This window comes from Triplophysa rosa, linkage group LG18 (genome assembly GCF_024868665.1).
Source record: "Triplophysa rosa linkage group LG18, Trosa_1v2, whole genome shotgun sequence".
NCBI classification, from domain to species: domain Eukaryota; kingdom Metazoa; phylum Chordata; class Actinopteri; order Cypriniformes; family Nemacheilidae; genus Triplophysa; species Triplophysa rosa.
This window is the reverse complement of record NC_079907.1, coordinates 3033239-3045593: the sequence shown is the minus strand read 5'-3', so window position 1 is coordinate 3045593 and position 12355 is coordinate 3033239. Positions and strand designations below refer to the sequence as shown.

The 12355-nt window shown below is 38.0% G+C and overlaps 1 protein-coding gene across 2 annotated transcripts in view; it reads left to right on the top strand.

Annotated features, from left to right (window-relative positions):
- The window catches only part of LOC130569002 (cadherin-18-like), a 103177-nt gene that overhangs the window by 43579 nt on the left and 47243 nt on the right, over positions 1-12355 (top strand). For both annotated transcript variants that reach the window (XM_057358315.1, XM_057358314.1), the window contains exon 3: positions 9620-9914. In XM_057358315.1, coding sequence (XP_057214298.1) covers positions 9620-9914 — 295 coding nt within the window. The remainder of the gene's footprint in view (positions 1-9619; positions 9915-12355) is intronic.

Here is a 12355-nt window from a genome sequence, read left to right as displayed (position 1 = left end):
CGCAAAACATGCAAATGCGTAGGGCCCCGCAAGCTTGGGGGCCCCCTAGTGGCTACAAGCGGTAAAATCATTTGACGCTTGATTTAGACACTCAGATATATGCAATGAAGCGCACGTATCAAAGCGGTGCTCAAAAACGAAAGACAGCAAAAGAAAAGAAATTTAATACTAATTTTACTAATATATAGCAAAACGATGCTATGAAAAGAAGCATGAAAAGAAGAATCTTGCACCTTTTACTTTCTTATACTGTAGCTAAAAGCATTCTGTATAATTCTGAATAAAACAAAGGACACTTTTTCATCCCAAAAGCAGGAAGGTTTATTCTTATAACAAACTGTAGAGAATGTTGTGCTGTTATGCGGTTCAACATAAAATAAATCCAGTTTATATTTGTATGTATATGTCTCATTAATTCCATCTACTCAATACTGCTGTGCAATTCAAACAAAAATGTTAGGCAATGTGTGGGGGGCCTCAGGTCTTGGCCCCCAAAATGGTAAACACGCCCCTGATTATTTATCAATCCACATTATAATAAAAACAACTTTCTCAGCCTCTGAAACAGCTTTCCTATTCAAATATTGTCACAAATGCCTTGTACTTTTTAAAATAATCTATTTTGCCTTTTATTTCAAGAAAAACATCTGTTACTTGAAATAAGTGGGAACTCAATTAAGTCTGAACTTCTGAGCCACATTTTTTTCTGAGCTATGTCTGCACTAAATCATTCGGTTGGTAAAGTGTTCACCAAATGAACCCTGATTTGGAAAGTGAAGGCCACAGAAATTAAGTGATTATTGAATAACTAACAAAAGAAACGTCCTTACACACACACACACACACTGATTAAAAGAAAAAAAATGTTTAAACACGTTTAATCAAAGACAAGTCCACTTTTCTAATCGTGAGTCTAAGGCTTGTTGGTGATTGATGAGTTTATTTCAATCTTTGACCTCATTCTCCTTTCCTCCATCTCCATCATACTCTCTCGTTCGCTTTATTCTGTCTCTCTTTCTCTCCCTCCCACATCTCAAAGACTTCCTGTCCTGTCATTGAGGGTTTTTTGTAGTACACGCTCCATCCATCTAAACTCACACTTAATGAGATTCATCTTAAAGGGACAGTTACCCTGAAGTGAGACAGTGACTAGCACCCACCTGCATGCCTTCTTGAAAGACAAATACATCATTGAATTAATATTCATTAACAAAGCTTCGAGTATGTAGCGTTACAGTACATAGAGGAGATTAGGAATAATTCACCTTTGATGTTATGATTTGCTCCTGATGTCTTGTTGAATGATGGACAGAAAGTCTCTTCTGACTTAAACTCACTGAGCTGCTACAGTCCATTATTACACGGCTCGTTGGAATGCTTGAATCTGATTGGCCAGTAGCGACATTTGCAGTTTCGTTATTCCCAGATAACAACCTCTCAAAACTAATAACACACGGTAACCTGGATGCAGCAAATCATTTTGACAGATTAAATATAAATATGTCTTTTAATAACATATATGACATTATATTTACAAATGATTAAACCAAATTGCCTTTTCGTGACATTTGAACATCGTTTCTTACCTTAAAACGGAAAGTAAACGGCTTTTCCTCGCGGAAGGTCTGCATTCGGTAAAAATTTGCATAATATTTCAAAATTCACATTTCATGTACAGTTTTTTCTCATGTGATTCCTCCGCTTCGCATCGGGTCCTGATCACACCGTCGGGGCTTATTTCTGCCATAACAACCGGCTGCCTGTACATTATCCCTTACATATCAGTTTGAAAACAAAAGTTGATTTGCTGAGTTTCCAAGTTTACAAGAGTAGTCTGAGCATTCTTCAACTTTCCATTAGCAGTGACTGCTGACTCTGATGTATGAGTGTGAGGTTTTTTATTCAACGTGTCATTTTCCGAGGATATTCTGGGGGTGGATGATAAATGCAAGGTGAAGCTTTTAATAAATGAACAGAACAGACGTGCATTCGTTTTCAGGTATTACACTACAGAAAAAATATTTTTCTTATCCCGCTGGCAACTTGTTTTGGGCATAAATATGAACGTGAAGTTAGGCTAATACACAAGAACAAGTACAAAATATATTCTCTGTGAACATGTTCAACATTTATCTTGTTTTAAGAATGTTTAGCTAATTTAACAGAAAACAAGACCAAGTGGCTGATTACGATGTTTGTTGTGCGACTTAACTGCAAGTTCTGTCTCTTTGTCTCTCAGTAGGATTCAGTCAGGATGGAGGTGACATTTCTTCCTACAGGAGACAGTGTTCTCAATGTCACACTTGCTTGCATTTTAATGGCCTGATATATTTCTTTATTTAATTTGTTTGGAGGGTTTGACATCGCTGTGTCTTATGTAAAGAACAGACTGGAATCAATTTAATTAATAAAGTGAATACAATGCACTATGTCATCACTCCAAAAAATGATTGCCCACCCTCTGTTTTTGCTGGCGGTTCTCGGCTCCATTGACCCAGTGCCACGTTTATTTCCTGCCATTAGTGAGGGCTTGACTGAATGTCTCTGACTCAGTGTGATATATTAGCCTGTGCCCAGCTAAGTCATTGGCCAAATTACAAACCTGACTGCAGGTTAAGTGAAATTTATGTTCCCTTGTGGAGCGGGGACTAAATTTGGAACCGGCGGAGCAGGAGAGTAAGAGGAATGGGGATTGGGTACTGTGGTCCTGATGGGATGGCATTTGGGATTTTACAATGAATACTGTTTCATTTATTATGGGGTGTATCTCTAATCACAACAGTGCCAAAAATCACTATGATATTATTGGTACAACGACAACAGAAAACACAACAAATTAAACCGTAAACCATTGGTAGCACTGGGAACCTGTATATACAAATCAATCAAAGACCACTTCGGAAGACGTAGACAACGCTGGTCCAGAAGAACTTCCTGTTTCAGTTTTTTGACATTACACTAACAAAACACAACCAACAGGCCATATATAACCAAATCTAAATGTTAAAAAAATATTTTTAAGAGTTCATTAATATTTAATATAAAAAAATAATAACCTAAGGTGCTTCTTGACCAGTGTTTACATCTTGTGAAGTGGTCTGTAGGGAATCGGATATTTTTCTCTTGCAAAACTTAAAACAAATGAAAAATCGTGAAATGTGAAATGCAAGAAGTTTTTCCCTTCAGACTTTCTGTAGTCAGGTGTTCCACTCTATTGAATTTATTGTAAAGTAATGGATTTTACCTATTTGGAAAAAATATTTTATTAATAGGCTAACCAGAAACTTTAAACACAACCACGAGATTTAGCTCTTCTAGTGAAGGTCGATAACTTGTCATACGTTTTATGATGCAGTTTTTTTTTAATATTCATATTTACTCAAAGTCCATCGGAAAAGCAGGTAACCAAATTAAATTCATTCACAATATTCTCACTCTTAAATCCTATGCCTTACAGGATGCTAAAAAACCTTCAGAGTGACTATTATGAATTACATGATAGTAATCACTGGATGTTACTGTCTTTCGTATAACATTTTTACATTTAAACAGTTGTGAAATATAAAATGTTGAGCTACTTACATCTTTCTCCTTTAAAACTGAAGCGTCACTCCCACCCGCTTTGAATTCATTGGGCACATCAATCATTTTGACACTTTAGCGTTGTTAGATTGCTAAGGCAGAGCAGAATCAGAAGTCTCTTTACGTTTTACAATATTTAGAGCACCAAAATATAGTTAATCCTGTTGTGGGGATTATTTCATAACCTTTATCACACACATCCCGGACAAATGTCTGGACTGGACCACACTTCAGTGGTGGCCATAGCCAAGCGCACAACATCTACTTAACAAACAGCACAATGCTAGTGTAAATCAAACTACCCAATCCAATATCTCGTTCAAGCGAAAGTGTGCATCATACTGCAGTCACTAGGATTCGCTGTACATTCTGTCACACTTGCATCGAATTTATGATTTCTGAATCGGAATAATCCACCCGACGCTGCTCATAACACCATATAGCGCAGCTTTTAAAGGGACAGTTCATCCAAAAATAAAAAATCTGTCTTCATTTACTCACCCTCAGGTTGTTCCAAACCTGTATACATTTCTTTGTTCCAATGAACACAGAGAAAGATATTTGGAAGAATGTTAGACATTTTCAGTTCTGGGACATCATGCACTACCATAGTAGGAAAAAATATATTGTATTATTTTGTTCTGTTGAACACAAAATGAGAATTTTTGAAGAATTTAGGAAAACAAAGAGTTCTTAGGCACCTTTGACTACCATTTAATTCTTCCTACTATGGTAGTCAAAGATGTCCCGGAACTGAAAGTGACTAACATTCTTCCAAATATCTTTCTTTGTGTTCATCGGAACAAAGTAATTCATACAGATATGAAATTGCATGAGCGTGAGTAAATGATGACCGAATTTTCATTTTTGGAGGAACTATCCCTTTAAGCATAGACTTCGCAGAATCATGGGTGAATGGCGCCGCCATATTGGACCGGGCAAAAATATGCGGATTAACAACAAATTCTGGATGGTTATACCTATTAATCGGCATAAGGAATTGTCAAAAGTCACGCTTGTCAAGGCATTGTGAGGACTTCTTTTTCTTCGTTATTAATTGTGGAGTTATGTACCAGAAGGTGGTTTCTAACAAGAAGCGTAACCACACGACCAAAGCTGGCGTTGTGCGCGGGTGGATTTCTTCCTCTGTAACGTAAAGTAAACAGACGGTGGGACTCTCTTATTCTGTTTATGTTGTAATGTATATTGATTAAACTCTGAAATGTCTCCGTTTACCCACGATTTTTTATTGAAGCGTCAGTTCATGCAGCGTTGGCTGCATTTTGTTAACAGTCTTCTAACATAAAGTTTCATTCACTTCCACCAGCATTTTTTGGCTGGAGAGACTGAGCTCTGAACCTTCAGCTAATTACTGAGTGCTGGCCTGAGCGCACTGTTTACTGACACAAATGGACAGTTCATTCAAACCCGCGACCCGTCTGCGCACCGCTTTCCATAATTCGCGTTCATTTGCGCATCGCTGTTTGTATTACCACCGGGTGTAGTTTGCTCATTTTATGACTTCAAAACGTATCATTTTCACCCCTTTGTGATTGAAGTGTTGAATAAATGTCTGTGCCATTTCTCTGCTATTTCATATTGTTGACTGTTTGTGCCCTCTTAAGTATTTATAGTGTGTGATTTGTGAACATTCAGCGTATTAAGTTATTTCCACACAGTGATGAATGCTTATGGACAGGGCGCTGTGCTTCATACAGAATTGAATTTGGGAAGGCTTGTAAACTCCAATTGAGTTCCTGAGTTTCAACTGAGGTTGCTAGCAGGATGTAGGGTTGTTGTGAATTTGAAATAAGTTGACAAAATTAAATGAGTTTGAAATAGAAATTACCATTCATAAAATGTAATAAATGTAAATTATAAAGTGTATGTCATCTAAGAGTACAAATATGCATTAGTTTTTGTGTGTGTGTTTGTGTGTCTTTGGAATGACATGCACTTATGAATTGTGCTGACAAGATCAGGAACAGCTACGTAGGGTAGATTTTGATGTAATGTTCACCTAAAGTGCTTTTTTTTGTATTTTGTTTGCTTTATTCTCTGTTTGAGTCTTTAAACTGAGCTCGAGTGGATTAGAATCAGACATTTATTGGATAGTGATGATAAAATGCTCAGGAGAGCCAGGCTTTCAGTGCTTTGAGTGTTTTGTCAATGTTTCGTCTTATCACAAAACCAATGAGCCCTGAGACACCATCCAATGAGCAGACAGCGTTCAGTGCGTAGAGCTGAGACACGCCTGCATCCCATGGGCTCTCGTTGTGCCTTCCTGACCATTCTTGTCACATTTTGCTTGCAGAATGACAGTATTTTCATTTAATTCTCTTGTAATTGTTATTCTGTGCATCTAGCAGGCACAAGTATCAGCACAGGTATTCCCCATCCGCATGTGTTCCAGTTTGTTTTCATGTGTGATCATTCATGCATGTTTCCGGGGAGAATTGGGGATGTACTGAGGTATTGACAGCGCAGATTGCAAATGTTGGTTTAGGTGAGTGAATCTCACAAAAGCTGTCAACATGTCCAGGTCACATTTCAACTCGAATTTAATGAAATAATATAAGCTTATTTTTAAGGACCATTAAGAGTTTTTGTATTGCAATACTATTTTCATGACAAGTAAAAGTGACGTGTTTAATTTCTGCAGTACTAAATGGCACTGCAATAATGGTAGATAGTAGCTAATGATCATATTTGTATTAGCTTTAATTTATGCTTTTTAAAACCGTATTGTAATACAGTTTTGTGTTTCAATAAAATGTTCACTACATTCAGTGGCGTAGCGCTAACTGCGCTGGCCCTCCCGCAAGAGTGGAGGCTCGGCCCCTTTGGATTTCATGCATTTAAAAATCGAGTACCATGCTATGCCGCTTACTAGACCAAAAACCTGCTTGTTTGCGCGAATCACTTCACCAGGAGTGCTTTATCAACCTGGGACAGTACAAGCAGGATTAGCTTCAAAGTTGTTCCACAAAAGGGATCGAGACCGACTGAACGAGACAAAACTGCCGATGTAATATTTATCAACAGTCTGAATTGACGTACACGTACCGTATATATAGGAGGATAATATTAGCATATGATAGCGAAGGGAGCTAAGTCAGTCACGGGCTAAATAGAACATTCAAATCCAGTGTTAAACTTACTGTATATAAGTGCAGATGGACACTTGGAGTTTAGCTGTATGAATGTTAATACATTATGTGCGTTAATAAGTTAAGCTGCGGCAAGCTGTTTGTTTTGCTAATGAACAGGGGCGAACACGGGTTAGTTTCGTTTTAAACGTCTCAAATCATTCGTCCTTAGGCTGAAAAATCTGTCACAGCAAACTAGCTCTCACATTGTGTGTGTAACGTTATAACTTGTCAATGACAAGCGCTAAAATCCATGTAATTCCGCTGAGATCTGCAGTGGATTCCATGAATTTTAGGTAAGCACACACGCACAACGTAAGTGCATTAGGATGCGCTGTTTGCTGTGACTTATTTTTTTGTCTCCGGACAAATTATTTGAGACGTTTAAGACGAAACTAACTTTTTAGGAATTCAGGAAATATCATTTAGCTAAACCATTGCCATGGCAGTACTAACACGTGTGTTGTGTTGACACGCCGGACCGAAGGGGGGTGGGGTTTGCTGTAACTCATTATCAGTTAAAGAGACATGCACCAAAACAGGTTGCTGTGAGCATAGCTGTTTTTGACAAGGCAAGAAGGGTTTTGTTTACGCAGCCATTGAGTGTTTTTAAGCAAAATATGTTCCAGACATTTCATGAAGACCCTAATAAATCATACCCACTTTACTGGAAGTGCTCGTCTGAGGAGACCTTTAAAACTAATTCACAATAATGAAATTGACTTTTACAAATGGGAATACAGCAAGTTCATGACAATATCTTACATTCAAGCTACCAATAAAAAGATACTTGATTTAAAGTCCCCCTAAACTGGAAGTTGCGATCGTTTTTACGTCCGTATTTTGACGCATTTCCGAGTGAAAAGGAATTTCTAATGAGAAAAATAGTGCACATGGCTTTCGTCTTTCACTGCGATTTGATAGGATGTATAAAAACAGCCGTTGCATTTTGAAATGAAACTGGCAGCAGACTGACAAATGAAAGGGAGGAGTTAACGGATGCTCCGCCCAAGCCGTCTAACATACGTCATTTAAAGGCAGGGTAACCGATTTCCGAATTACGCTTTAGACAACTGAGTCGGGCCGAGTACCAAAACAACCTTGTAGCCAATCGGCAGTAAGGTGCACAGTGCACAGGACGGACATTAGCCAAGCCGAGTGCTGACGAAAGCGACAGATGGGGGTAGGGGTGTGTTTGTTTTGGTGATTTGAACATCAACAACGGCTAAAAGAAATCGGACACCCCGCCTTTAAGATGGAAAGTCATTACAGGAAGGAAGTGCATTTTCAGATTTTAACTAAATATTATGAGGGCACACAAATTTTAAAAAGAGAATGACCCACATGGATAAACTATTTACCAAAAATGCTGCAATATTTCATGAAAAATAGGCATTGTAGTTTTAATTTCACTGGAACTTTAACGTTACTGCATCTAAAGAAGAAACGCAGTAAAGCATCTTACCATAAGACTGTCCAAAACGACCCTTTCTCATGCCATTTATCTTCACAATGTCCATCTAATGCACGCACTGGCTTTCAATGAGGTGAATGGCAAAATTCTGAAAGTCTTTCTGGCTCGTTGCACTTCTTAACACCAAAATAAAAGTCACATTTACTTACATTAAAAATAAGACTTGACTTGTCTGTTACGCCACTGACTACATTGTCACCTTAATGTTCCCATAAAAGACTTCATCCCCAAAATATACATTCTTTTCCATTTGTTTTTGGTGCGAAATGTGTCATGGGAATGTTTTGTGAAATTCACCCAGATACCACACAATGCAGAGTTGTTTATTTTCTTAAAGCACCTTAAATCTGTGTTTGTTTTAAGATTTAACTGAGACTGTAGCCATCAGCTAGAAAGCTGTGAGTAATCCTCCTCATATCAATTAAGCATAAATCTTGGCTTACATTCTCTCTCTCTCTCTCTCTCTCTCTCTCTCTCTCTCTCTCTCTCTCTCTCGCTTGCTCACTGTATTTCTGTATATTGAAAAAAGGTGTTAAAATGAGTCTTAGTGGATGATCTTTACAATCAGCAGTTGATGTCTTTCAATTGAGGCTTTTTTCTGTTTGCCACATGCAAATCCAATATTTCACTTTCAGAAGCAATTTGTAGGTTGACTTTCTGAAATGTGTAAACACTGTGGCACTCTGGAACATATGTGGCATTTGCAGATGAAAAGTGGGGATGTAAAAACTGTTTAGTAAATGTGTTTATTAATCAAAATACTGTACAAGCAAATACTGCCATACATGTTTCTGAATCCGGTTTTAGGGGACCACTAAACCTCCAAGGGGACTCAAGATGACTTTAAAAGAATTTAAAATGAAACCAATCATGCATTAAAACAATCTTTTTCTATTCAATCAATCTATTTTTATAGCAAATGGTACGATCTAGAAATTTTGAGATCCACTGCTTTAGGGGTTTGGTCTTAACTCGCCCTGTAGCGCTTTTGTTACTCGTGTGAATGAAATCCTGGCAGATGGTAAAACAGGCATAAAAACCATAAACTTAACCTTAAAGGAGTCATATGTGAGCCATATATGAGGACCAGAATATGGGATTTTGTGATACGCCAAGTATCAAAACCACCCACGAAACACTAGATTCAACCAGAGAATTGTGTACTGGCAAACACCACACACGTTTTCTTCGGTAAATCTAAAAACCTTGTCATTTTTGCAATTGTAAGTGCAGAAATGACACATTGTGCAACATTCTCGTGTCTTTTCTTGTCAGCAGGAAGCTAACAAGGTAAATCAAGGCTTTGTAGCTCAAGGATTTGTGGGGGCATTACGTGCTAAATGAGGCTTGAATATTAAATGAATGTACTGATTCCTATCAATAGTCACACATCGGTCTGTGTCTCTCGTTTCAGCTTCATTCTAATTCAGACAAAGGCGACGGCTCCGTCAGATACATCCTAAGCGGGGAAGGGGCGGGGACTATCTTCATCATCAACGAGGTAACGGGAGACATCCACGCCACCAAGAGTCTGGACCGGGAGAAGAAATCCCATTACGTTCTCCACGCCCAGGCCATCAACCGCAATACCAACAAACCCTTGGAGCCCGAGTCGGAGTTCATTATAAAAGTTCAGGATATTAATGACAATGCCCCCAAGTTCCCAGAAGGACCCTTCGTCACATCTGTGCCTGAGATGTCGGAAATTGGTGAGATATTTTGTCTATTTCTTTTTTGCAATGCAAATTTCGATGTAAAAACCGTTCAAACTTTCGAGATTTTTTTCGGGAATGATACGGTTCACGCCTCCAGGGTTATACGTGTATTAAGTGTTCATCTCAATTTTGAGTGATTCGGTTCTTTCCCGTCCTCCAAAAACATTGTGGTGACATGCAAATTTGAAAATTGAAATTGCGTTCAGAAAACATATCTGTCAAAAAATATTACACCACAGACCTGTACCGGTGTAAACGTATGAGCTGTCACTCCGTGAGATCCATCACTTCTAATTTAAATCTCCAGGCTTCCCTCCGTCAAATGGCTTTTCTCTATCCAGCCCATGGCTGCTTTCATCTTTGTTTCATGTTTTGCAGCTAGATGTCCCAGAGGAACCCGATTGCTCTCAGAAAGCACTATGTATCCCTGCACATGATACGTTCTCTAAAATACTCCACTTCCACTGAGAGAGACATAGTAGAAATATATAGTCTATCTACGTACTGTATATAGAAAGAGAGAGATTCCCCTCAAGCGGGGTTCACAAACCCAGAGGGATTCGTGATGGAGCTGGAAGGGTTTTTTTGTCATTGCGGTAGAAATGCCAGTGCAGTAATAAAAAAAAGCTCATTTCATTTTTGACCTTAGTTCAATGTACTTTTGTCTGTTTAATGCAATTAAGTCCATAAAGTGTGAGAAAGTTATTCAGTTATTGAATTATTACCTTGAGGTCATTGTTTCTCACGAGCATTTTGAATAGTAAAAGCGCTGCTACAGATATCTACCTCAGTATCTTCCACCTCAAGAAGATATTTTTAAGAATGCTGAAAATCAAACCGTGCTGGGGTACCATTGACTTCCATAGTAGTAGTTTTTCTTACTATGGTAGTCAATAGTGTCCCAGAACTGTACAAATATTCTTCGAAATATCTACTTTTGTGTTTGGCAGAACAACTACATTTTATTCAGGATTGGAACAACTTGAGGGTGAGTAAAGTAAACGATGACAGAATTTTCATTTTTGGGTGAACTGTTCCTTTAAGGACAAACTGATGTGTAACTTCCAAAAACACCTCAAGTCATCTTGACACCATATATATGCTGTTTACACAATATTCAGAGGTGCAGTCCTATTTCCCCCCCAAAAAGTTAATTAGGCAAGATTAAAAACGTATGAGTTTTGCAAATAAAAAAGTAAGTGGGGTTCAAAAGGAATGGGAATGGGAGTTATGGACTACTTGCGGTAGCTCAGTTACTGTATCTCCGGTAACAGTGTTCAGCATATCTACATGCTGAGATCATGGTAGATTATTTCTATTTTTAGGGAGGTCACTTAATTAAAAACAATAAATCCTGTTTGTGACGTTAACATGCTTTAATGTGGGTTTTTATGAGAGATCTTAAATTAGCAGAAGTTCACCTCCTAATATATTTTATTAACGTACACTTTCTTAAACGGTGTTAGTCTCATTAACAGATAATATTTCATACATTTTTACGACAAAAAAAATGACACCATACAATGATTGTTAAATGTACTATGTGGATTTTAAATTAATTAGATGTTCATTCACATTGTTTTTAGAAGTGTTTTAAAATAGCAATGTGCAGATAGAGCAGATTTAATGCCAAATAAATACATTAACTGCGCACAATTTTGTGGCATTTATCCTTAAACGTTATAACTACATTTTTTAAATAGGCCTATAGTTATTGACAAAAATTGCATTTACGTTGATAGCATTACATTTGTCAAAAAATACGTTACAACATAATGATCCAAACATTGAATAAAAACGTGTTGCGTGTGTTGGTCAGGTGCTCTCTCACGATGAAACACTGCAGTAGCCTACGTGCAAGTAGTCCGTTGATGACAAAAGCTTTATTTTTGGGCGAACTGTTACTTGAAACTTCTGCACGCTCTGCCACAGTGTGCCGGTTTTCTTGCATTACTTTATATCACGAGTATCAAAATGAAAAGATGTATTTGCTGTAATAAGTACGGCTACATCAGCTTAATGTCTCACTCTTAGCTGTGCCAGATATTTTCTGAACCTGTTTGGAAAGCTTGAAGACCATACCGCTGACTCGATTGCACATACAAATGAAATATTTCTCTTTATGTTGTCCGTGTGAACAAACATTGGTGAAGATTAGGGCCTGTGGGTTGAGCTTTGTTTATTTAGGTCCCAGTTTGCTGTTGCCGTAGCAACTGAAGGCCATACAATAAGAAATCGTATTGTAAGATTTGAGTACCAGCTGCAATCAATGTTGAAGGAGTCTGTTATTGCCTGGCTGTTGTCCATGACTGTTGGCAATTCATGCACAAAGTGGGTTCAAAATCCCAATTATAGATGTCTTGGAGAACACGCTGTTGTTCAAATCAAATGTTGGGCCTGTACGGTCCACTTGAGCATCACTGATTAACTTTCTC